We start from the raw sequence: 27,219 nt of genomic DNA, 5'->3' as shown, positions 1-27,219 counted from the left end.
AGTCGTGAAAAAAGCGCCCTACAACAACTAACCTCATGTGCTATATAAACAGACTGCTCCAGGATGTGGAAAAGTGAAAATAAATCGACACAATCTCTTTTGATTTTTCGAAGGCATTTGGTGAGTGCCTCACGCCCTTGCGATCGAAAAGTTTAAAAGGCTCGGGTACGCCACCCCCCTTCCCCCTCCCACGGTTGACGAAATGGCTTCATTCGTACCTCTCCAATCGAACAGCCTCCGCCAAGTAAAATAGTTAAAATTCAAGGACTTTTGGAATTTCTCCCGGAGTACCGCAAGGTAGTATTTTAGGACCACTCATTTTTACGCTTTTCATCAACGGCATCTGCTTAGTTTTGAAATGTGACAAACTGATGCACGCTGACGATTTAAAAATCAGCAAAATCATCCCGTCCACAGGTTATAGGTTATTCTTCAAGAAGACATTAACGCACTGATCCGGTGGTGCAAAGAGAATGGCGTGGAAGTCAACGTCAATAAATGCAAAGCAATCTGGTAACATCGATTGCCCAGTATTCCTGCAGGAGATACGCTTCTACATCCCGTACCAACAGCTTCAAAACCATCAGTTTCTATGAGTTCCCACACATCGAACTAGCTACGGGTACAATCAGACATCCACCTTCTGTATTAGAAATTTTAACAAAGTTAACTCGCAATACGATTTCAATATCTCAAAAGCTGTATTCAAAAAATAGAAATAAAAACAAGTATAAGAACGTGGCTGCGTAACTTTGGGTCAAAGACTATATGAAAAATGAAGGTAAAGCAACAGAGTTTCTTGGATTCGCGGATGCTATCGACATCATCGGAATCGATCGTAGAGCAGTGAAAGAGGGATTTGTGTCTTTTAGAAGGGAGGCGACAATTGGAATGACTATAAACTCCAACAAGACAAAGTACATGGTAGTTGGTAGGGAGCGAGGCTGCCTGAACGCTGTTCGTTCTGAAGTGGGAACCTATAGGCCACGGTACAAGTTTGTCGAAAAAATCATTTATTTTGGGATTCCAGGGACATGTTATAACGATGGTTTCCGAAAGATAAAAATGTGTGTTGTGGTAGCGAACAAAACTTTCTATGGTTTACGCAGTCAACTAATGTCGCGTAACCTGCGGGTATCCACCAAACTTACTCCATATAAATCGCTGATACTCCCAGTCGCTCTGAACGTCCGAGAAGTGTTATCACTGAAGGAGACTAGCTAATGAGTGTTGTATGTTTGGGAAAAAAAACTGCGCCTAATTTAAGATATGAGAACCCGTATTCGGTTTTGCAACTAGTTGATTTCCCCGCAAGACTCGAAACTGTGTTTTGTTAGTACGACAGCTCCGTTTTGTTTTGATTTTCGTTCCCCGGTTCATTAGTATTAGGTTTTACACCAACCGACATAACCTTGCAAAATGAGCCGGATGAACTTCGTTTGACAATTCTCGGTGATTTGTTTACATGGGAGTTACGTGAGTTCGAATGTAACAGATGAGCATCCGTTGCACTCGCACTCACGCAATTGACAAAGTAAACAAACCACCGAGAATTGTCAAACATAAACTTCATTCATCATGAGTTCATTCGTGTCGTCATCTTGTAGAACTCAATAGATTGTGTTGTAGTTGTCCTGTAAGTGGTGCCAATATTTTTAATAAAATACCTATATTGTCTATATTGTTTTGGATGCGCAACATCCGCAAGATGTTGTGAATACAAAAAAGACCCACGGCTCCGTTAAGCTACCACAAAGAACCGTGTCAAATAAACGAATTTTAAAACAAAAAGCATTAAAGTGAAATTTTTGTTATAGTCAAACGCCCTAGGTCCAATCATATCTATCCAGCAGAAAATTTTCCCCAAATGGTCGAGAATATTGAAAGATAGGAAACCGATTAGTCAGCCGGGCAAGCGATAAGAGTGATTTATGATGTGCAACGTGGTGCAAACCTATCTCACCCGAACAGTATTTCGGAAAGCCAGTTACTGCTCACTAATTGTAAGCTTATTTTCGGTGTTATCTCCGGTATGAATTAGATTGGCTACTCATCCGTTTGACGGGGCATAATGGTGAGAACGGCGCAAGACCTTTCGGGTCAACAGCAATAACAGCCATTTGTAGAGCATTATTGTTTCAAGGTTGAATTGCTAGACCAGATGATTATTGCCATTCATGATTATTAGCACTAACCGTAGCTAAGTACCTTGTCGTACGATTCTTTCTTGTTTCCGAACGTTGGAAAAGGCAATAAATCTTCAACAAATGAGGATCCTTATTATTAATCATCGCTACGAATGAATACAGACAAGACAGCATGCAAGCCTAATTGCAGGGAAAAGAGAGATAAAAACTCGAAAAACATAAACAATGTTGCAAATTTCACTTGCCGAACAGGTACCTAACCTAGAACGAAATTTCGTTATCCCACACTGACAGGTCGTGCGTTCGAAAGCTACCGAATTACTGTCAATGTGTTTGCGCGCGTGTGAGTGTGTGTCTGCGTATTTGAGTGAGTCTCGTCAAAGATAAGATAAGTCCGGGCCGATTAAACCGAAAAGAGTCCCGGTGAACGGCCGGCTCAGTTACCGATCGGATTTCGCAGTGGGTAGACACAACGCCGCGGTTTAGAACGATTCGTTTCAACAAAAAAAAGTAGGTGTAATGCAAACTACTAGCCTACTATCACAAAAGTGCAGTCTCTGCGAGTGCCTAATTGGTTTAGCGATGGAGTAAAGTTCAATTGGCATAGTACATATTCGTTTGTGCGGCCCCGTCAAGTGTTCCTTGCTGACATACAACTTGAGCCTAACCTAGATTGGTGATGATTGTGGTGATGATTCCGTGTTGGCGACAGTGACACTGGCCGGTTCCAGTAGTGGAAGCAGTACCTCGTACATAAATACACATATCTAGATAGATGCGGGATACCCCGATGTGCCGGTTGCTATTTGTTCGCTCGTTGGTTCGTTCCCATCTAGCGATTTGATTGATTAGCTGAGAAGTTCGACGGACCGGACCGGGATTCCAGATTGGTTAGAGACGTTCCCGGTAAGTAGTGCTGCATGGGTACTTCAGTGTAGACGACACCTTTGTGCGAAGTGAGGGAAGAAAATGTGATTGTCAATCGAGATGAACCATCTTTTCTCAAAGGCATTTACGGGTTCGCGTGTTAATTGGCCAATTGATATAAATGTTCTAATTTATTTAGTGACGCTGCGTTCAGTGCCGAGGTGACGAATGGAAAGGGGGATCTCATTGTGGCACAGGACAAAGAAGTTATTTCTGATTTACAATAATGCGAAAATAAATATTAACAATAAGGAAGCAGTGATATTTGTGACTTTTTGCACTTGACAATATTGTTAGGAAGAATTGGTCATCTAAAAGGATTACAATTTGTTTGTAGTTTAGTTTTCAGTGCAGAGTCCCATCACGGCTCTGTAGGCAAATCTATTTGACAAATTAGAATGAAATTTATAAAAATCAGAACAGAAGCGATGCGTTTTGAGTTACGGCTTTCATTCAACTGAATTGGAAATAGTGAGACAGTTCTCATTCATTGTTATGCCGTGTGGTAAACGACGGACAGAAATTGCTGGAAGTATTTTAGAATGGAATTGACCCATTGGGTTTCTGTTCGCATGTCGTAAGAAGCGCCTGAAAACTGTTGTGATTGTGGTTCATTAGGAGATTGATAACAGTCTATTATCTTTCTCCTAGAGGTCGTGTGGCATCCGGCGGATTGAAGTATCTCAGCCAAGAATTAATCCACTTTGTTCCTGCTCCCATGTCGTAGGAGGCGACTGAAAACAGAAGTCCGCTAGTCAAAGTTTTGAATGGCTGGCAGAACTAAAATATGCCAGGCGTGTACGGAGTGTCGTAGGTCTTATCCCTGCTGTTTTAAGCGAAATAATCACGCAGAAATGGGCAGTGATTCAAATGTCCACCACATAATTTGGGGCAGCCCATATGTCAATTCGAGAGGCACTGAATTGATGAAATTTTTAAGTATTACAAATCGACATATACTTAATCTAGGAAATCGACTAAAATTTGTACGACCTGGCAAAGAACAGGAGTTAGAAGTAACTCTCTGCTCTGACACTATTACGCATGAGATGGCAAATTGGCTCGTACCCAAACGGCTCATTAGATAATCACATATCGTAAGCCCAAATCTAAGAATTAGGAACTCTACGAAGAGGATTTGGCGACTAGGTTCTATGGATATTTCCCATTTTATTGACTTTGGATGTACTATGCGTGTTGCTAGAGAAGTTGAATACCGAATTTATTCGATTCAAAAAGTTATGTGGAAGAGCTTGGAATTGCAGAAGCAGGGACGGGTCGGAGCTTCCAAAAATGCCCTACGATCTCTGGGCGAAGTAGTTTGAAAAAATTCTGCACAAATGTCTCTAGTCTCAACGAGACTAGTAGATTGGGTAATTTATTTTTGAAACCCAAAGATTTTCGCGGCAGTTCTATTAGAACTGCTAATAGTAAACACTCATCTGAAGAAAGTGTAGTGCTCAACTCAACGATCAATGAAATGTTTAATCGACCACTATATTCGGGATGTTTGCTTGGGCAACCACCAGCGGGAAAGTCTACTACTACCCTGTTACACAATGTTGTCTACAACAATGTAAAATCTTTTCCGTAAACGCAATCCAGCTTAGGCGTTTTTCTTGATATTGGAGGTACTTCTGACTACGTGTTTTTCGAACCCATTTTGAAAGCGGCACGAGGTTATGAACGTACTTCATATATCACGAACTGAATACACGCAATACTTGGCAACCGACATCTGCGCTCATCGTTAAGACAAGTAGAATAGTAGGAAACTGAGCGTCTGCGAATTTCCTCAAGGTGGTGAGTTTGGATTTTTGATATATGTTTTCGCCGATGATTATCATATAATGATCAGCGGTATTTGCATTAACACACTTTTTGATATGAAGCAATAAGCCTGAAGTTGTGTTGTTGAGCAATGGGGTTTTCATGTTGGACTATCAGTTAATCCAAATAAAACATCAATGGTGTTTTGGCGTAGGACTACGTCTTTGTTTTCGATATGGGTGTGTACTTTGAAAATTCTACAAAAATGGTATGTAAGGAAAAATGGTCCAATTTTAAACGCATATAATTCAGCCGTCTCACGATAAATTTTCAAATTTTTTGCGCATGTCGCCCCGAAATACTTCTAAGAATAGATTCCAATAGATAAACTCAAAGATTTTTGATATCATGGCATTAAAAATCTAAATGACGTACAACCTAGTCAAAATGTCGCGCATTTACACACAGAAGATAGTGCTTCCCAAGTCCGGCACGACTGATTTGTGTACCTAGCGAAAAAAAAGAAAAATCTCACTTGCGGCTTTTTTAGACATAGAAGAAGCTTTCGACAATGCATCTCATAGTTCATTGTGGAGTGCTAAAGGGCGAACACGAAATTCTTGCGACACCGAAAATGTCATGCCAATTTTTTTATAATGTTTATAATCAAACCAAAATTTTAGGGTAGTTTTATACATATATTTACTTCAAAAATCAAAAGAAAATTAATCGATGGAGCCTTGAGTGTAAAATTGAACGCATTTTCGCTTGATGCCCTCCATCAAAGTCTTTACAGTGTCATCCGGTACCAGTTTCTCAGTTTTTTCCATTTTCTTAACAAGTTCTTCTCGTTTTTGACTGTCTTCTTGCTCTTCCGAAGTTCCCGCTTCATCATTGCCCAGTACTGCTCCACCGGGCGCAGCACCGGACAGTTTGGCGGATTCATGTCCTTTTGGAACAAAATGGACAGAATACCTCATACCACTCCAGGACACTTTTAGAATAGTGGCATGGTGCCAAATCTGGCCAAAATAGCGGAGCTTCGTCGTGCTGCTGCAAGAACGGCAAAAGGCGCTTCTCGAGGCACTCAGATTTGTAGATCTCGCCATTTACTGTGCCCTTTGTCACGAAAGACTCACTCCTCAGTCCGCAAGAGCAGATGACCTGCCAAATGAGATATTTGGAGGCGAATTTCGACCTTTTCTTCTTCTTAAATTTGTCGTCCACATAGAACTTGCTCTTGCCGGTGAAAAACTCCAACCCCGGAATTTGCTTAAAATCGGCTTTATATACGTTTCGTCGTCCATCACACAGTAGCCATATTTTGTCAGCATCTTCTCGTAGAGCTTCCGTGCCCGAGTTTTAGCCGTCGATTGTTGCCGCTCATCGCGGTTTGGGAAGTTCTGTACCTTGTATGTATGTAGTCCAGCTCTCTTCTTTGCATTCTGGACGTAGCTCTGCGACATGCCGGTCTTTTTAGCCAAATCACGGCTTGAGACGTTGGGATTTGCTTTAATCATCCGCTTCACCTTTCCCTCCGTCTTTTTGTTCTCCGGTCCCGGTTTTCTTCCAGCTCCTTTGCCGTGGTCCAACGTCAACCGCTCCTGGAACCGCTTCAACACTCTGGAGACGGTTGAATGGTGAATGTTCAACATTTTTCCCAACTGCCGGTGCGACAGGTCAGGAAATTCCAGGTGTTTGGAAAGAATTTGTTCTCTCGACTCGCGTTGGTTCACCTCCATTTTCGTTGAATCGAAAAACACGACTTCGAGTTTGACAGCATGTAAACAATACACATCAATAAGAAAGTGTGCAAAATTTGGTTGATTTTTACCCAATGGTAAAAAAGTTATGCCCTGTTGAATGTGTCGCAATAATTTCGTGTTCGCCCTTTATGAGAAAACATGGGTTTGATATTTACACAATAAATTGGATCAACTCAATGCTTGCAAACCGTGAAATAACTAGCACGCTTGGAAACACATCACTGACTATGAAAACAAATAAGGGATGTTCTCAAGGCGGAGTTATATCACCCTTATTGTGGTCATTAGTTGTAGAAGAGCTATTGAAATCCTTAACTGAAATGGGATACAAAGTGATTGGAGATGCAGATGATGTTGTAATCCTCGTGAGGGGAAAATGTGATTATGTTATCTCAAATAGAATGCAATCTGCACTGACCTTCACGTCGAAGTGGTGTAAAAAGGAGGGCCTGAACATAAATCCCTCCAAAACAATCATAATCCCATTTACTCGAAAAAGGTAATATTCCATATCAACATATTCTGCTCAACGGAACAGTAATTGAAAAGTCCTCTGAGGCAAAGTATCTGGAATTGATACTCGACGAAAAACTAAACTGGAATGCGCACATTGAGCAGGACTAGGGGTGCGTTAAAAATGCTGTCAGTATCATTCCAATCGAGCGCGAGACCTGTGCAAAGCACTCAATCAGGAGAAAATCGCTACGAATCCTTCTGGAACGAGGGCCATTAACAGGTCACGTGCTAAACGATAAAGATGTACACTCTTTCAAAATAACTCAAAATTGAGTGAAGCCACCATTTTTAGAATAAGTACACGTAGTCAACAAAGACGATGCTTTTCACCCTTTCATGCCCAACTTTTTTCTAGTTCAGGTAGAGTTTCAAAACTTTTTTTCCTTAAAAAGGGGGTCAAGAAACACGAAAACTATTTTTCCATAAAGATAGGTGCTGCCCTTGCAGTGTTAGAAGCTGTTAAATTTTTACCTTCCAATGCTCAATACAATTCTCCAAGAATATTAACAATAGTCTAATTGCGTGGAAAACATAGCGGAAGACAATCTAAATTGATAAGATTTATCAGTTTTCAATAATATTGCAACTTAACAAAAATATATGAAAAAATAATTTTCCGTCATCAACGTAAACTGTCCCTGGCAGCACTGCTCCATCGGAATCCAATCAGACTAATTGCAATAACTTCAGTTCTAGAGCTGATCCTTGTAACTGTTAATACTCAAATAAAAGGCAATAGTCACATTTATTAGCCTTACTTGTTTTTGGGAGCAAATCTTGCCTCAATCGAAAGTTATAGCTGTTTAAAAACATTGTTGTTTACAAACAACATGGGCATGAATGGGTTGATATAAAGACACCCAGAAAAAATCGTGAATTTGGCTGCTCGGTTTACTAAGTTATTCTGTCTGATAGTTTTGGCAACCAGGAATATTGTGTGAACAGCGAGTGACTTGTAGTTTTAATGAATGCTTGACGAATTCTTTATTCGAAATATTTTACAAAATACTCAATCGTGCAATTTGGAAACGTATTGATTTACATTACTGAGCATGTCTACATGTTTTTCCTCACACTAGAGAGTAAATATTCCAAAATGACGTTGATGAGTAATAGCAGTACTGCCACACAGTTGACTACTTTACTGATGTCGTTCAAAATTAATATTTATGACCAATGTCACGGTATTAGAAGAAAACGTCGTTAAGTTTATAAGTTTCAGATTTTGCATCTACCAGCTATAAAAACTGAGGGACCAGACAGTCGATCAATAGCTTTGTAATTTTTAATGTGTTTAAATTTACTCGTATTTTATTTGCATCATGAAAATTATTTTGTATGTGAAGAAGGTTTACAATCTTCGTATGTAAACATAATTACATGCATTCCTTTTTAATTCAATCACAATACTCCCCACGCTTTACTTTTTATATCCGCCATATTTGTTTACATTACTCATTTGGAACCGATGTTTTGGGTTCGATTGGAACTTGCGGCTAAAGTCTTCGCGCATCTCTATAAATATCACCTCTCCGGTACAGTCGTGATTCGCTGGTTGGACATTTTTAAACTGGACCGCTTTTTAGTTGGACCATTGTCCAACTAAAAAGCATCTGAACGCCAAAGTCTCATGTTAAATTAACTTTGACAATCAAACTGACAATTATTAGAGTTGTGAATAGATGCAATTACACTACTAACGTCCCTTTGGAGAGTTTTTGACATTTGTCAGTCGGTCCAACTAACGAATCAAATTCGTTAGTTGGACAGAGGTGTGGCCCAACCAGCGAATCACAACTGTAGTCAAGATGTGAGTCGCTTACTCAGTAGGGCATTGCAAAAAAAATTTTTTTTTGAATTCTCAAAGGCCCCCCCTCTCATATTGTGACAAATGTCAAAGTAAGCTCAGATGCCAAATTTCACATCATTTGGACAATTCTAGACCCCCGCCCACTTCGCTTGAAATTTTTGGAGTAAAGTTCTAATATCGGATAGAAAAATACGTCGTTACGTTGTTTACGTCAAATGTAATTTTCATTTTTTCTAAGAGTGTGTATTTAGTTACAAAATGTCGATTTTCTGAATGATATGATATTAAATCATCCCACAAGATGCAAAACGTCGTGTGGAATGCTTGAATATCGAGCATAGTGCCGAATATAATTCTTTGTTTGGGGCTTTATAGCTATAACGCCCCATATATGTCGGTCGCTGTCAAACTCCATATGATGGTATAGGGTTGCCAGGAGGCTGTTGTCAACTGCTTGCGGGAAGCCTTTCCTCCGGTGGACTTACGAGCGGTTTGTTTGGTACAGGCCATGAAGCGAAAAATGCTGATCTGCTACTTCTCTGATGCTGGTAGTAGGACGACGGTCAAACGCTCGTTTGCGTGCCTTCATTCATAAAAGTTCAACAATATTTTCAAAGAATGTTGCAAATTGTCAACTTGATATTTCGAAAAATACTATGAATGTGCTAAAGTCGACAAAATCGTATAGAAATTGCTTATTCCAGAGCAGAATTTACCGGTCTAAAGTGTATTCTACTTCACTCCGGTTATGTCTCTGACATTACTCACCCATCTTTTTTTGTTTAGTCTAAGCATCTCAAAAAAAAAATTCTCGTTGGGTGATATAAATTTCTTTGATTGTCGTAGTCCAGTTATGATACTCCAATTGTTTTTTATAGCTTAGATTGTCCACTTTTTCAGTTCGGTTTTTAAGAGACTCGCTAAGACTTGACCGGATGGTTCCGGACGATAAAATTAGTGGGAGACCCTTTTCTTACTAACTCATCGGCTTTTTCATTCTCTGCAACTCAAATGTCTTGGAACCCAGTATAAATTGATATGATTTTTCTCCGCCAATTTTCGGAGTGCAACAATAGACTCCTTTATTAGTTTTCTGCGACATATAGGAACTCTTAAGTACGGGCGAATAACCTAATGGTTAAAACTCAAATAAACAAAAAAAGGAACTCTTAATGCATTAAGCACAACCTGACTATCTGGAAAAATGCAGATATTTGCATAGAAAGAAATTATAAATCACTTCCTAGGTATTCACTCTTACCTTACCATACAGTACAAAAAATAATGCGGCAGTATGAATACACTGAGCACCTTTTCCACATATCATGAATAAATCAATATGTACCAGTGCCATCTACGAAAATAAACTCAAGCACCCAGACTCCAATATCATTACCTGAATGACTAACGGTTTCCAAATTTGTAGCTGCTGTTCAGGCAATATTAACACTGCAAAAGCTGCGTAAGGTACCTCCAAACAAACAGCCAGCACCAGCTGTGATGAAGATACTACCAAAGACGGATGGTCCACACCCGTAATTCGAAAGAAGCATAAACAAAGAAGAGCATTTGATCGCAATCATCAAAGCAGCAACTAAGACGGATGTGTACGATAACAAAGATATAAAATTACACTTGTCAGCACATAAAATGAGATTCGATTGGTGGTAAAATTACAAACTAATGGAAGTTACAGTAATATAAAATTAGAAGCGAACGTAAAGCTATACCAGTTTAACGTTCATGTATGTTGGACTCAGGAGGTTTACATGACTGTTTTTTTCATTTCTTGCTGTATTATAAGTTCTTTGACCAGGTATGAAATGAATTCAATTAGCGTCGAATGTTTCATGGATTCATTAAAAAATGTTATATCTATAAATTGCGCCATTCGTTATTGTATCAAAATAATTAAAGTTTAATTCATTTTATTTTTGATTTCTTTCAGATCTCAGCCGTTGGCCACGTTTTCCAAGCTCATTCAGTTGTCCAGCGAGGAACAGTCTTCCATAGTTAGTAGTAGAATAATAATCACCTGATCACCGACCATGATGCATTTCAAGGAAGTCTGTAACCGAAGGTGCATACTGACCTCCGGCGGGGTCATCCTAGTAGCCTTTGGAATCTTCTTCGCTTTCTGCTTCCACGCCGTTTTTCTCGACATTTTATACGAGGTACGTCAAATTACTGCTGTTCACGACAAAAACTAAAAGTCGGTAGTTTCCGTGCAAAAGGCCATATATCCGTACGAAGGCGGACCCAATTTAATTATCGACTAGATTCAAGTGGAAAATTAACCCCTATTAGTGAGTGTGTCACCTACCGCAACGGCAGTTACGACGCAATCAATGGCAGCAATTAGTCAGCAATAAATTCGAAACATTCGACTTGGAATTGATTTTTTCTCTATCTGTCACTGTATATTTCCAATTTTAGGAACTCAAACTCCGTCCAACGTCCCGAGGGTACGATGCGTGGGTCACTCCCCCGTTTCCACTATCGATGGATGTGTACTTTTTCAACTGGACTAATCCGGAGGACTTGAAGAATCAGAGCATCAAGCCAATTCTGGAGGAGCTCGGTCCGTATCGGTTTACCGAGCGGCCCGAGAAGGTGGATATCGTGTGGCACGATCACAATGCGACCGTCAGCTACCGGAAGAAGAGTGTGTACTACTTCGACGAGGAGGGAAGCAACGGCTCGCTGGGTGATGTGATTAGCAGCATCAACGTGGTGGCTTTGGTGAGTATGAATACATATATTCAATTCGAGGGGGTAGACTGGATTAGTTTGGTCATACAATACGTTCCCCGGGTTTGGTGGTGTCTTTTCATGGTCAAATATTTGTTTATCACGTTTGTGACGCGCTTTGAGGGAATAGATAGGAGAGATAAGATTAAACAGATACATTAGGTATTTTTTCGTCAATTTTTTCGGCTCTCTAATGCAGTTGAAGGTGACGTAAGATTTCTAGGGAACAGAATTTAAAACAAGTTTTACTCGTTTCTGGCCTTTCAAAATTTACTATTTCAGATGCATTTGTTGAAGTGTTAACGTTGTGATCTTTACATTCTGGGTGCGTTCCATTAATCTTGTCCAAAATTGGGTGAACCCAACTGGGATTTCCTGCGTGAGTAGTGAGTAATCATGTCGATACTATCCGGTTTCGAATTGCATATCGCTTGCCGTTGAGGATTGTTTTTCTCAGGGTGATTGCATGAGTGCCACATTTTGGGTAGGTGGATACTGTATCAGACACAAGGGTAACGTTCAATCTTGTTTCGTTTGTATTGAAGTATAGTACTGTTAAAATACTAGCGTTGGTGTGGCTAAATTAAAATGATTAGATAAAACAACAATATTGACACGAGAGTTAGTAATACTCTATATAAACAATATTCGCAGGTGGCGAAAATCGTCTGAGACTTATCGGGCACTTGAAGAACTGTATGAGTCTGGCGTCTGAATGAAACATAAAACTATCTGATTACTTGACATTTTCAAGTTGCTACCTAATAATTACTTTCCAGATTCTACTTTACACAAACACGATAAAACGGACTGCGCTTGGTTCGTGTTGCAAGTCATGAAAAACTAGTTCGACTGATGTTTTTTTTGCGCTCTTCGGAAAATGTAATGTCATCTCTAGTCTACCGTAAAGGATGTATTTATTGATCACTCACATCTGTTAGTTGCTTGGTCACCTCGACAGTGCGGCAATTTGAGCTGATAAAATGGTGTTGAATTATTTTTTTCAAGGAAAATTAAATCTAGCCCGGAAACTAATCAGAGACTTTAAACTCACTGTTCTTGGAACAAAATATTTTATTAAATTATTTTGTTGGCTGGGTCGGTTGCTTTCATTTGAACTAAAGAGATTGTTTATATATGAACTTAGATGCGGTTTTTGCAACGGTTTCTTGAGTTACAGTGTAAATAGCAGGCATTACATTTCCATATCAACATTTGAATAGGGCTAATAAGATTTGTAAACAAACTTTTGTTTTGCTGATTTCTCTTAATTTGTTATCATTTCAACACAGAAAACATTTGAAATTGATTCTACCAAGGCTAAAGATGTTGATTCATGTATATTTTCCATGAAATTCAACTCGGTAGCGGAATAATGAGCAAAGTAGGTTTGTTTACAAAAGTCTCATTAGCCCTTTTGAAGAATTACTATTGATTTATCCTCTCGCGGAGAGGATTAACAACGTTTTCCACCATTAATGATAACTTGTGGATTTGAAGCTAGGAGAGAATGCCTTATACCTATTAGGGCATTGCAAAAAAACTTTTTTTTGAATTCTCAAAGGCCCCCCCTCTCATATTGTGACAAATGTCAAAGTATGCTCAGATGCCAAATTTCACATCATTTGGACAATTTTAGACCCCCGCCCACTTCGCTTGAAATTTTTTGAAATTGGTACTATGGGAAAATATGGAGGAAAAATACATTAAATGCTATAACTTTTGAAGTACCAATCAGAAAATTACAATTTATACCTCTTTTGAAAGGAAATAGTCTAAGTATTTGAATGAAGATATATTTGTTTCTTGAAAAATACGGTAAGGTGGAGTACTGGGTGATTTTGGCCCCAAAATCCCCAATTTTTAATGATTTTTCTGCTCCGTGATGAAAATCATATATATTTTGTAGTTTTTCTAATGTAAAAAAATCTCAGAAATCGAACGGAACCCTTTTGACCTTAGTCCAAATACGAGAAGTTGAGGTTAAATGGCCTTTTGACATTCATATTAAACTTCATCATTTTCTCGTGAATATATCTCTATTATTCTTCACTCAATTTTCATAAACTATACCTTGTTGAACGTGGAAAATCCTAAGGATTATAACAAAAATAGATTCGTTACCGGTAAAATTCAGGAACATTAAATTATCTGACATATAGTGTCGATTTCACATTTTTATGATAAATCGCACATATTAACTCCATTTAACATCAAAATTCTTATTTAATTTACTACTTTTAGTGTAAAATATGCTTAGGGATCACATGAGAAAAGTTTCATTCCTGGAAAAATAGGGGAAGTTGAGGTATTAGGACAAATAATGAAAAAAATGAGATTTGTAGAGTAAGTATCAAAAAGTTTGATGTTTCTGAATTTTACCTTTAACGTTTTTATTTTTGTTTTATTCCTCAGAATTTTACACGTTCAATAAGTTACATTATATGAAAATTGATTGAAGAATAATAGAGATATATGCATGAGAAAATGATAAAATTTAATATGACTGACAAAAAGCCCTATAACCCCACCTTTTCGTATTCGAACTAAGGTCAAAAGGATTCCGTTCGATTTCTGAGATTTTTTCACATTAGAAAAACTACAAAATATGTATGATTTGCATCACGTAGCAGAAAAATCATTAAAAATAGGGGATTTTGATGCCAAAATGACCCATTACCCCACTTTCCCGTATTTTTCAAGAGACAAATATATCTTCATTCAAATACTTAGATTATTTCCTTTCAAAGGAGGTATAAATTGTAATTTTCTGATTGGTACTTCAAAAGTTATAGCATTTAATGTATTTTTCCTCCATATTTTCCCATAGTACCAATTTCAAAAAATTTCAAGCGAAGTGGGCGGGGGTCTAAAATTGTCCAAATGATGTGAAATTTGGCATCTGAGCTTACTTCGACATTTGTCATAATATGAGAGGGGGGGCCTTTGAGAATTCAAAAAAAAGTTTTTTTTTGCAATGCCCTAATACCTATTCAGTGCCTATCGTTAATATAGCATGCGTATATTTCTTCCTACATTGTTGGAGGAACGATTCTAATTTTTCCTTCTTTCGTTTATCGCTTCCATATGGACTTTGATCTTATCCTTCTTCCGTAATAGAGGATAAATCTTTATCATCAGTCTGGCTTTGGCGATAAAGTTTTATAACGCGCGGTATAGTGGACTAGCTATCGAATTTTTTAGCTCATCTGATGAATTCTTGATGTATGACCTTCAGGGCGTTTTTGGAAGGTTGTCACGATAATTTATTCTAACAATTATAAGATACTTTTTACTTATTAATTTATGTACATCCGGTAGATTTCACATCAGATGCATTGTTCATACTTACTTATAAAGCATGACAATACATTGAAGTCCTAATGATTCACTTTTATGAGTTGCAAGTGTATTTTCTCTACTCGCACTATCACAACAGGTTTCTAGGTATCCCAGATGCCTACACTATCTAACAATCTAACAGGTGAAGGAAAATAAGTTGAAATAGGTTAACTAACGAATGCAATATCGTTCTTTAAAACAAGTTTCAATGAATTCTGCACAGTTCCCCAATGATGATAAATTCAGTAGGACAGCTCTATATTACATTGTTCGTATTGCATCTTATTGATGGAAGATGTACTTGTCTACTGGAAAAGTTTTTAATCTGTCAACGTGTAGTTAAAGTATGACCAGTCGGTGTTAGAGTTCCAACTAGTATCCGACAAATTTCCGCGACGGAATTAGGCACCAAGGCTTTGTTTATCTTTGTATATTTATAATGTCGTTTTCGATGGCTGTGCACCGGAGTAGCGTTCCAACGAAAACTGTAGCGCTTTTCACTTCAGCGCAAAAATACATAAGAACTACAAAACCAGTGCGCGTAACTACAACGGTACCCATTATTTTTTATTTTCCAATCTTCCATGAGAGAGGAGCTTGTTCGACCAAATCTGTTCTTTAAATAGTCGATGATGACGATATTCATAGAAGCGTTGCACATTAGGTACATACATCTGTCGTGCCAGACTAGGGAAGCGCAGCCTTCTGTGTGTAAATGCGTGGGGTTTTGACTGTGTCATACATAATTTAAATTTTTAATGGCATGATATCAAAAATCTTTGGGTTTATCTATTGGAATATGGTCTTAGAAATAATTCCGAGCGATATGCGCAAAAAATTTAAAAATTTATCGGGAGATGGCTGAATTATAAGCGTTTAAAACCTGACCCCTTTTCGTTACATACCAATTATGTTGAATTTGCAATGTGCACCCCCATATCGAAAACAAAGACGTAGTCCTTGGTCAAAAAATTGGATTTAATTGCGTGGGATTTACTAGATTGTAAATCCCTACACTTTTTTTTATTAAACCATTGATCCATTGGCAGTTGCGGGAAGCGTACTTCTTCTAATTCCTTAAAATTTAGAAAGCATTTAGATCAAAATCAAAGAGAAAACCTACAAGGGGCAGTCCTATGGGGTTGCACGAACTGTAAACGTAGGACTATACTACTTAATGTAAAATATTTATTTTCTTAGTACATTTAGAGTCATAATAAATCAAATATATTTCTTACGTATAGTTTAAGCACAACCAATCAACATCGAATGTTACATATCCAAGCCCAAGCTTTCTGGTTATATTTTGCCATTATTGTAACTTTCCTAAATAATGCATACAAATGTAGCGAATGCAGTGGTCTTAATCATATATCGATACTATAAATATACAAGAATCAAAAACAATTTTATATATGGACTTAGATGCATTTTGCAACGGTTTTTCGAGTGTATTCATTCCTAAATAGGCTTTGTAGTATGTACCTATTAGCAGAATCAAAACAGGATAGGCTGAGGGGAAATGAATCACGTGAAGTGGAAAAGAATCAGTGAATTGATCGAACGTAAATAATAAACTTTCGTTGTGCTTTCCGTCGATTTGCGTAAATTTGTTGCTAAGAAAGTTTTCGTCTTTGCGCAACGGAAGCACAGATTGCTATCATGCAGGTTACTCATGCAACCGCTAACAGGGATGCCATATTGAAATCTGTGTTTCGGTCAAAAATATCTTTTTACCATCTGTGATAACTTAAACAGGAAAAAAATCTGTGACAAATTTCCGAAAAATTTGTGAAAAATCATAATATTTCCAAAAACCTGTGAAATTCACATCAAAATGGCAAAAATCTGCCATCTGTGAAAAAGAATCTGTGATCAAAAAGTGTGAAAATAAATTGTGAAATTGCAGAAAAATCTGTGAATATGGTAACCCTGTCAACAAATTAGATATACCTAGAAAAACTCTAGAAAGAGAACTGCGGAGACTCCATCTTGGATCGATTGGATTCGCGTTTAGCTGTCAAAAGATGAATCCAATCGAACATTGCCTATCCTTAAAACATTGGACGTGTTGCGATACAATGCCGGGGTATACGTAGCCAAAAATACTGTTTTTCTCTCCGCAGTTCTATTTCTAGAGTTTTTCTAGATATACCTTCATTCGCCTCAAACATTGAACCAAAGCGCACAAAGCAAAATGAGTCAACAATGATGATGATAGGTATTGCACAGTTCACACCAAATCGAACTGCACAGTTTGAAAGTGTGATGAATCAAAAGTGTGATCAAAAGTGCAACTCCTTTGACCTGACAGAATTTTGACATTGAAAAGTGTCAAAAACAGACTTCTTCTTACTTTTACTACACGGTAAAAAATCGTCACGTTGATGTAAAGTAATTTACTGTTGAATTCGCACTACAGTTTCGACCCGTTTTTATAAACTCCCGATTTTATGCACCCCCGATTTTATTAACTTTTTGTACCCGATTTTATCAACCCCCTTTAACTCATTCTTTTATACCAGCAATTCAGGCTTACGATTTTCTAATTATGTTTAATCAAGGTAGTAGGTCCTGAAGGTGGTAGTAGTCGAAATGTAGTGGAGTTTACTCAATTTTGTCCTATTTAAGTTAATTGATGAACTAGAACTATATTTTGCTTAAATTTTCAAAACAAAAATCAATGCAGAGGTTTTCGTGATAAACTAACAAACTTTCACATATTATCCGTGGTGAACGTAACAATTGAAAGAGACGCCGTATTCAATAAGTATTGTATGCTTAATAATATTGTTGTAGCTCATGACAAATTGCAAACAAAATTTAAACCAAAAACTATTTTGGCGGAAAGTCTGTGAATACCGGTCCGGAGGTCACAATTTAGCGCATATTTGTCTCTAAGAATATGATATCTGTTCTCTAGTTTGTCTACCCCTCTAAAACGATCTTCTGCCAGCGCGCTTGAGCTATCGCTAAACAAACTTCGAATTGAATCAGCTAACAAGATTTCTGTTCTCTTTTGTTATCTCCTATATCATCCAAGCAGATTGACTTATTCACTAGTAAGTAGGAACACACCAACCGAAACGAAAGCCACATAACCAAGCTCAACCCGACCATAGTATTTAAATGGATACACCTCTGTCTCTCGGCACTGGGTCACTTTGTTCCCTAAATCCCCTATTTTTATACTTTTCTGCTCCATGATGCAAATCATACTTATTCCACAATTCCTCCAAGGTGAAAAAATCTCAGAAATCGAACGTAACCCTTCCGACCTGTGCAAACACGAGAAGTTGAAGTTATAGGGCTTTTATCCATTAATATTAAACTCTATCATCCTCTCGTGCATATATCTCTATCATTTCTCAATCAATTTTAATAAAATGTACCTTGTTGAACGTGGAAAATCCTTAGGAATAAAACAAAAATAAACCAGCCACCGGTAAAATTCAGAAATATCAAAATTTCTGAGTTTTGATCTCGATTCCACACTTTTATCATCAAATCGCACATATTAATTCCATTTAGCAATACATTCCTTTTAAATGTACTACTTTTAGTGTTAAATACCCTTAGAAAACACATAAGAAAAGTTTCATTCCTAGGAAAATAGGAGAAGTTGAGGTATTAGGACATTTAATGAAAAAAATGTGATTTGTAGAGTAAACGTCAAAAAATCCGATGTTTCGAATCTATCCCATTCATTCCCAAGAACTTTCCACGTTCAACAAGGCACATTTCATGAAAATTGACTGAGGAATAATAGAGATGTATGCACGAGAAGATGACAAAATCCAACATGAATGACAAAAGGCTCTGTAACCCCAACCCCTCGTATCCGGACAAAGGCCAAAAAAGGTTCCGTTCGATTTCTGAGACTATCCCACATTAGACATACTGCAAAATATGTATGATTTGCATCATGGAGTAGAAAAAATATTGACAATAGGGGATTTTGGGGACAAAATGACCCACTATCCCGCTTTCTCGCATTTTTCAAGAAACATAAACATTGAAATACCAAAGTTATTTCCTTTAAAAAGAGGTATGGATTGTAATGTATTGAGTGCTTCCTCAAAAGTTATAGCATTTAATATATTTTTTCTGCGTATTTTCCCATAGCATCAATTTCAAAAATTTCAAGCGGAGTGGGCGGGGGTCTTGAATTGTGCAAATGATGTGAAATTTGGCATCTGAGCTTACTTTAACATTTGTCATAATATGAGAGGGGGGGGGGGGGGGGGGCTTTGAGAATTCAAAAATGAATATTTTTTGGCAATGAACCACGAATGCTCTGTGCCTAATTAATCAAAGAATAATTTCTGTATCGCGCTTTTAAGTGGATTTACTGTTAAATTTCGTTGACGGAATACATTGTCATTCATAATGAGACTATCTGCAAAATTTCAGATCGATTCTATGCTTGGAAGTTGGATTAGACAATTGTCGGACGGTTCGGTTAAATTCATGTTTAGCACTGATAGAGCATTAGGTTTAATTTTTCTGTAAACTAACAAATCAAGATAGTTCTCAGGTTGCTTCTAATTATGTAGGATGGAAGAAAGAAGATAAAAAAAATTTCCCGATTTTATCAACTTCCCCGTTTTATCAACTAAATTTTTTCGATTGGTTGATAAAAACGGGTCATAACTGTACTTGCCAAATATTACAATACGATGTGCCAACCCTAATAAAAAAATTATACGCGAACTTTAACCCATATAGTCCAACGATTCCACATATTGTTTGGATTATACCCTGAACAGGTCGTTAGGCTCTTGGATCATAAGATGTTTATTAGCGAAACCATTGGAATAGGTCATATCCAAGCACTACGAAACCAACAGTAAATCACTTCAATTTGGAATGCTTGGCCCATTGCTGTTGAGTGATCGTGTATTGAATCATGTAGATTTCCCCTACGATTTATCTATATATACCGTAATCGAAAATAAATAAATGCAAAATAAAATTGACCACAATAAAACCGTATAGCACTCACGCTCTAAAATAATCAGGGAATGCCGGTTTTTCACTTTGCGCTCTGATTTGTGAACATTTATTTGTTATTTATTGGAGATATTATCGTGCTGGTACTTTTGACAACTTGAAGAAAGATTAATCTATTCAAGATCAATAGATTTGTACAGTGGTGCGAATTCAACAGATATACATATCAATGTAAACGTGGATTCAATTAAATAGTTTTCAAAGGCTAGATCACATTGATGCGGATTGTGAATCATTAGAAAATCAAAACTAAATCACTTCGTTTGGTAGTGATAGAAGACAATATGATTCAAGTGCATTATCATTTGGATTAAACGTGTCAATTTTTTACCGTGTAGCTGTTGGGTTTGCATGGCTGCCAGTCTCGCGGTTTTTATAATAACTTTGATCGAAAAAAATATTTGTTTGTCGATTTCGTATCATTTTATTTGGCAACCGTGGAAAAACTGTGATGGCGAAGTGCATCAAAAATCCAACTTTCAACGCAATAAACAATAGAGCGAAAGAGACAACTAGTACCATTCATTCGATTTTAACAGTGTACGAAGCAGACGTGCTGTACTGTTTTGATTTTTCGTTGTGTTTTATTTGTGTGAATAACTCATCAAATTACCGTTGTAGTCGAAAATATTTGTTCACCGTGCCGTGTTCTTCTGCAAAGTTTTGTGTTGGTTTGTGTATTTGAAGCGAAAAACCAAAGATTTTCTGTAGTGATTCTTCGTTTATCTCGCGATTTTGTTTACATCACTGTGGATTCACCCACTAAATTTTACACCCAACGCAGGCGACTAGCGAAAAGTGCCACACGTCAAAAAGGCGGATAGAAAGTAGCAATGAATTCTGCTTGCATAACATGTGACTCTCCTGTCAATGAGATCGAGAAAATTACATGTCGTGGCATTTGTGGATCGGTTTTTCACCGCACTTGCATTCCTGGTATGCTGCGATCTGCTCTAGACTTGTTGTCTGGATTTAATAAGAACTTGTACTGGCTGTGCGACAATTGTGCTTGCAGTTTCAACAAGTGGATGGATATCCTGAACGCAGTCGTGTCTAATCTCTCCGACCGCATTGAGACACATTTTCCGGCTAATTCTGGTTCTGTAGCTCAAAGGGGGGCTGTCCATCAAGCGACTTCCGGGGGATCTACCTACTCCAAAAAGAAGTGGCGAGAATTACGCTAAAATTCGCGCCACTGCAGCCGCTGTCTGTGGTACTCGAGAAATTCAGGAGGAAATCAGAACAGTTGCTGTGAGCGGGCATACAGTGGATGATATCGTCGCCATGACCGAAGAATGCCTGGGAATAAGCAATACACCCAAAGCAATCTTGTTGGTTAAGAAGGATGCTAATCCGAAAAAACTCAATTTTGTTTCCTTCCGAGTCGAGCTTCCCAGTGAACTGAAGGACGTATCACTCAGAGCGTCTACTTGGCCAACTGGAGTGCTGGTTCGCGACTTTAACTTCAACCAGCAGAGACAGGATAGATTTCGTCAATAGGTTACATCGGACTACGGGATGCACCGCTGCTTGTACTATGGAAGCCCTCGATCCCCCCGCCACAGTCCAGCTACTGCAGCCAGCATTCACCAGTCTTCCCGGTCCTGTGTGCGGGAGTGGAAAAAGGGTCTTTTAAGCTTTGTACTGCTGCAAGTATCCATCTATTTCGAAACCTTCTAGCACCGAAATGTTCTTCGATTCCAGCTCACCGTCAGTTGCGATAAGTTCCTATCGGTATCAGACGCCACCTTTATGCCAGCGTTCAGGAGTGGTACCTAGCCCAACTGCATCGAATACAATCCTCGCTTTCCCGGTCACCGGGGCGCACACTTGCCACCAGTCCTGAGGAAACCCACCCATCACAGTCGAGCCTCTCCAGCCAGCGACCAGCAGTTGTCCTGGTCCTGTGGTGTAGTTGGGATGAGGGGTCTTCCACAAACCTACAGCAGGCAAATATGAAGCATCTGTGAGATCTTATTTGCCTCAAAACTCTTCGATTTCCAGCCTTTGATAACGCGGAACAAGCTGCAACTATTGGTGGTATCAATTCAACCGTTGAGGAATATGTTTTGATATCATCGTCTTCGTCGAAACGTCGTTAAACGATGACACGCTTTCCAGTCAGGTGTTCGGTACTGGATATGAGGTTTTTCGTTGCGACCGGAACCTTAGAAATAGCCGTAAATCTACTGGAGGTGGTGTATTAGTAGCAGTTAATCGCAGCTTAAGCTCTCCTCTAGTGGCACCCTGGTTTAGTCGGTAGGCTTAATCACTACATACCAATCCGACCTACCACGAGCCAGCAGGCAGGCAGTGGTGTCTGTTGGAGATTCCTTCTCGATAACAGACATTTATCCAATTTGTTGAGCTGAGTCAATGGGTACACAAGGCTCGGTCCTCCAGACCTCGGAAAAAACTTCAAAGGTTAAGGGTTTATATATTTCTTTAATAAGAAACGTAAAAAATCCAAACCCTCCCTATGAGAATTTCCTGCGCACGGGCCTGAATCAACTAGCGAGATAATTTATTAATTAATATAATAGATTAGTTTAAAAGTATAGCAGAGAGCATGGTGTTGTATTTGGTTTTAGAATTTTGTTGCTGTCAAATGACCTTCAATAAATTATGTTTTAATGGCGGGGGTGTATAGTAAATTGTAACATATGAGAACAGGAGAGATAGCTAGAGCTGGAGTAGATAGTTGTGATGGATTAAAATTCATTCGAGAATTATATTACACGCTTTTAAAAAAAGTTTCATGTTTAATGTCACTGTGGTCATATCCTGCACACAATTTTTTATTTTTTGCACTAAAGTTGGCACAGTGTGTATCCTTTATAAAAATGGTGAAGAACACAGTTACGTCTTCTCCCAATTTAAAATTTCTCAACAAGTTGAATATTCCGGAATGGTCCATATGTCAATACCACCCTCTGGATTCACCACTGTCTCTGCGTCTGCGTCTTGAGTTTTCTTCTCCAATTTAACTGTTTTTGTTTCCAGTTATTTCCAACAACAGATCAGGTTCAAGATTGATCGTAGTAGCCATGTGCGTCGGGTGCTAAAACTTGTCGTTGTTGTCAATTTGTTTTTCGGTGAAAATTTTAAATGTCGGGAAAAATAATTTGTAGTAATAGTAAAAATACCTTTCGGAGACGACTGACGCAACTAGGAGTAAGAGGAGAAGGGCTCTTCGCTACTGGAATAGTACAGTCCCAAGTGATGGTAGCGGAGTGAAATTTTTTTGGACCTTTATTACTGGTGAGCCCGTTCTAGTTATATCTTCTATCTTTTTTTAGCGATTGTTATATTGCTCAATTATTTCATTAAAACTTGGCGAGGGAATATAGACCACTAATAGGTTGATAACACTTTTGCTCTGGATCAAATCAGCCTAGATACCGTGTGGCATCAAGCGACTGGAACCAGGGATCGATCTATTGGATTCCTGCTCTCATGCCGTGGGAGGTGTTCTGGACTTTCGTTTTTGTTATTTATTGTCTTGGAGGGTTCTATTGGGCTCATTGCCATAGTGGTAATCAGAAACAGGGGTTTCATGGCAGTGCTGCAGTGAGGTTTACTGGTACTTTTCTGAATATGCAGCGGTGTTCGTGGGAGGAGTTTGTAGAGGAGAAGGGTGATACAAGATAACAAAACAACGGACTGGTTTTATTTGAAGACATGACCACATGACCTTTCCTTCAATGGAGCGTAACCAGATGCATTTCGAATGTTCCGCCAACAACCTGGGTCCATCAAGAATGTTTCCATTCCGGGAGCATACTTGATGGAATAGGGAGTTGAATATAATGGCTTCCGTTTCCGATGATGCTCTGTAGGATTCCTCCCGCCTGACCAAGACATCGGTACTACCACCTGCTAGGACGAGAAGTGGCATACCTAGTGGCAGTGAATCCGGTCGAGTTGTATCATCAACATCAGACCGCTTTAGTGAAAGTTGCCTACCAAACATTTAAAAAATGAACACCATTGTCAAGTAATAGATTATTTGCTTCACAGACAGCCATTGTGATTCTTATAGCATGAAATTAGATGAAGTGTATCTGTTACATTTTGTTTCTTTTCAATCAAACGCAGACGTTGAGGTTTCAGCGACTGGAGAATAGAATAATGCAAATAGCATTATTCTATTTTTTAGTCGCTCTAGCCTCAGTGTTTGTGTTTTATTGGAAAGAAACAAAATGGACCGGCAAAGCGAGTAAAGGCGCTTTAACCTAGACTTATGAGCCAGGGCAAGGAGTAAATACCTATGCCCCATCCCCAAGGACCAAAGGAGTAACATTAACCTTCTTAGCCAAGTCACTCCCAACGATATATCCCAATCCCCTATAAACTGAAACGGTCGGTACGGTTGTCCTCGTTTCTTCCTCATTCAAGATTCAAAACGATTCGTTAGTTAAATTATTCATTAAATGAATAAATTAATTGCCGTATAGTTTTGAAACACCTTTTAACCCAACTCTGCACAGTAGGCATGGCCGTTTTAATATTTGTGACATATTACAAATAATATGCTTCAAATATTAATGTTGACAAGAAAAACACCAAAGAATAACTGCGGTGTTTTCCAGGATGCTTTTCAATACTGGCTGTGTAAGGGTTAGAAAAGAATAGAATAGAATAGTTATTTCCAACAACAGATCAAGTTAGGCAATCTTCTTTAGAATGTGAGATTTTCGAATCTATTCGCTGATGTCGTTCTTACTAGATGTTATTACTGTCTCAGTTCCGAATCAAACCGTGGTGAAATATTGCAATTCGGAAACCTAAAAAGCACGAGTATGACCTAACATGTTGCTAGTTTAAATATAATTAGAAGAATACACTTTAAACGATATCAAATATTTATTTCTGTACTTTTACTTGCAGTCTGCAGCAAATCGAGCCCGAACCTGGAACTACGTTAAGCAGAAGGGTGTTTCGATGGGCTTGAATCTTTACAACCAGGATGTGTTCGTGGTGAAAACCGCCGGCGAGCTGCTATTCGATGGCTACGAAGACAACATGGTTCTCATGGGGAAGCAACTCTTCGATGCCAGCGAGGTACCGTTTGATCGAGTTGGCTGGTTCTATACGGTTGGTATCTTTTTCGTCGATCATTTCTAATATTGACAATAACATGACCTCTATTTGTTAAATTCAGCGCAACAACTCTGCTGATTTGATCGGCCACTATAATGTTCACACTGGAGTCGATAACATAGCGAAAATCGGATCCATGGCTGAGTGGAACTACAAACCGCGGACAGACTTTTTCGCCGGTCACTGCGGCATGTTGAACGGTTCCGCCGGAGAATTCTACCCGCCAAATTTAAGCAAAGACGTTCCGATTCAACTATTCACACCGGATATGTGCCGCAGTTTGTCGTTGGATTTCGAACGGGAAGTGCAAATTGCCGGCATCAAGGGGTACAAATATTCCGGTGGACCGCGCACAGTAGACAACGGATCGGCATTCCCGGAGACGGCTTGCTTCAGTTCGGGTGAGATCGTGCCCTCGGGAGTGCTGAATATTTCGTCTTGCCGGTATGGAACACCGGTGTTCATGTCGTTCCCGCATTTCTACGGAGCCGATGAGTACTATCTGAACCAGGTGGAGGGGTTGAGTCCTGATCGGAGCAAGCATCAGTTCTATATGACAATGGAACCGGTAAATGAGAGATTGTGTTTAGAATTCGATATCAGTATAAAGAATTTTAATCTTTGTTGCAGACTACTGGCATTCCTTTGGACGTGGCGGCTCGTTTGCAGTTGAATATTCTTGTGGAATCGCATCCAAATATTGCGTAAGTTGAATACATTATTGCGCCATGCCAGATTGAAATGTTACATTAACTTACCGCCCCAATGATTCTCAAACCATCTCTCGTCTCTTTTCAGCCTCTATGAGGACGTGGAACGGGTCTTCCTTCCGGTGCTCTGGTTCGAGCAGCACGTTACGATGCAGCCGGAGTTTTCCGGTGAGATTGCTCAGGCCCTTAGCATTCCGACGACGGCCCGCATCTGCGGCATTGTGATGCTCGTACTGGGAGCCGTGATGATTGCGTGGATCCCGGTCGAACACTTTGTGTTCCACCCGAAGCGACGGCGTGACGCCGTTAAGGATGCCGCCACAGAAAAAGTGCTGCTGCAGCAGAATCTAGCCAAGACGACCATCCTGCTGCCGATGGAGAAGGAAATGGAAGCGTCCGGGAAGAAGGCACATCAGACCGTCGAGGCGCATCCACTGATCGAAACCAGTTCGGTTCGATTGGTTAGTGAGAATGGAGTCACGAAGACGTGAGACGAGCCGTCGTCGGATGAGCAGCAACGGATATCCTACCAAAAAGACTTTCTTTCGCTATCGTTGGGGAGGGGGAAGAAGCCATCCAGTTCTCTAATTTTACTGTTAAAAGCAATAGTTTGTAGGTGCCTTAATTGTATTGCTGACACTTCACCAGGTGTTGACAGGCTAGATGACAATCGACTGGCGCGTTTGGTCCGAGCTAAAAAAATTAACGATCAAAGTCCTGTGGAGAGTAACGACTATGGGACATGTAAGGATTCCTCATTTAGGTTAAGTGTAAACGTTGGTTACCTTGAAATATAAGCGCCATTGAAGCAAAGTACCAAACTACTATTTAGATTTATAGTAAAGCAATACCAATAGACCTATATTTCCACTTCTGTTGGAGGGAAAGGTAATTTAACGCCATGTATTTCGTTTGAAGAAGAGAAACTGAGATTAGTTCGAATATGCCAACCAGATGACGGAATACATTTGGCTTTTAATGGCATCGAAAACAAAATCCAACGGGGGTTTCTAGTAGTTACTTTGATAGTCTGCATTTGAAAGACAATCAACAGGTTTGCCTATTTAAGAAGCGGATATTCCAGGTTTTTATACATTTAACGTTATATTTGGAACATTAATAAAATAATAAAATTAATAATCAAAAGCAACAAAAATAAAGCAGAACAAACCAAGTGAATGAATATATCACAGCATTTCGGGGTAAATTACACAAGTGACGATTGATAGTGACGTGCGTGCTGTTGCAAGGTCATTACCTAATGAATGATTCTCAAATGTCGTGGGACCTTTTTCGATTCCAATGGAGCATGAGTAAACTTTCTGGAAATATCATTTAATCAAAACCCCCTCCAAACCGAATTT

At 39.0% G+C, this 27,219-nt stretch overlaps 1 protein-coding gene across 3 annotated transcripts in view; it reads left to right on the top strand.

Moving 5' to 3' along the window:
* LOC131685214 (protein peste) overlaps nucleotides 1-27,000 on the top strand; it is a 48,398-nt gene extending 21,398 nt beyond the window's left edge. For 2 of the 3 annotated variants that reach the window (XM_058968781.1, XM_058968783.1), the window contains exons 2-7: nucleotides 10,885-11,110; nucleotides 11,373-11,678; nucleotides 24,933-25,139; nucleotides 25,207-25,713; nucleotides 25,776-25,849; nucleotides 25,944-27,000. In XM_058968781.1, the coding sequence (XP_058824764.1) occupies nucleotides 10,985-11,110; nucleotides 11,373-11,678; nucleotides 24,933-25,139; nucleotides 25,207-25,713; nucleotides 25,776-25,849; nucleotides 25,944-26,346 (1,623 nt within the window). In that variant the 5' untranslated portion in view covers nucleotides 10,885-10,984 and the 3' untranslated portion in view covers nucleotides 26,347-27,000. Of the gene's footprint in view, nucleotides 1-2,545; nucleotides 3,054-10,884; nucleotides 11,111-11,372; nucleotides 11,679-24,932; nucleotides 25,140-25,206; nucleotides 25,714-25,775; nucleotides 25,850-25,943 lie in introns of those variants that run through there. The other variant, XM_058968782.1, reaches the window with a different exon arrangement.
* The last annotated feature ends 219 nt before the right edge of the window (nucleotides 27,001-27,219 follow it).

This window comes from Topomyia yanbarensis, chromosome 2 (genome assembly GCF_030247195.1).
Source record: "Topomyia yanbarensis strain Yona2022 chromosome 2, ASM3024719v1, whole genome shotgun sequence".
Taxonomy (NCBI): Eukaryota; Metazoa; Arthropoda; class Insecta; order Diptera; family Culicidae; genus Topomyia; species Topomyia yanbarensis.
The sequence above is the reverse complement of the archived record's forward strand: the minus strand, read 5'-3'. Positions and strand labels throughout refer to the sequence as shown.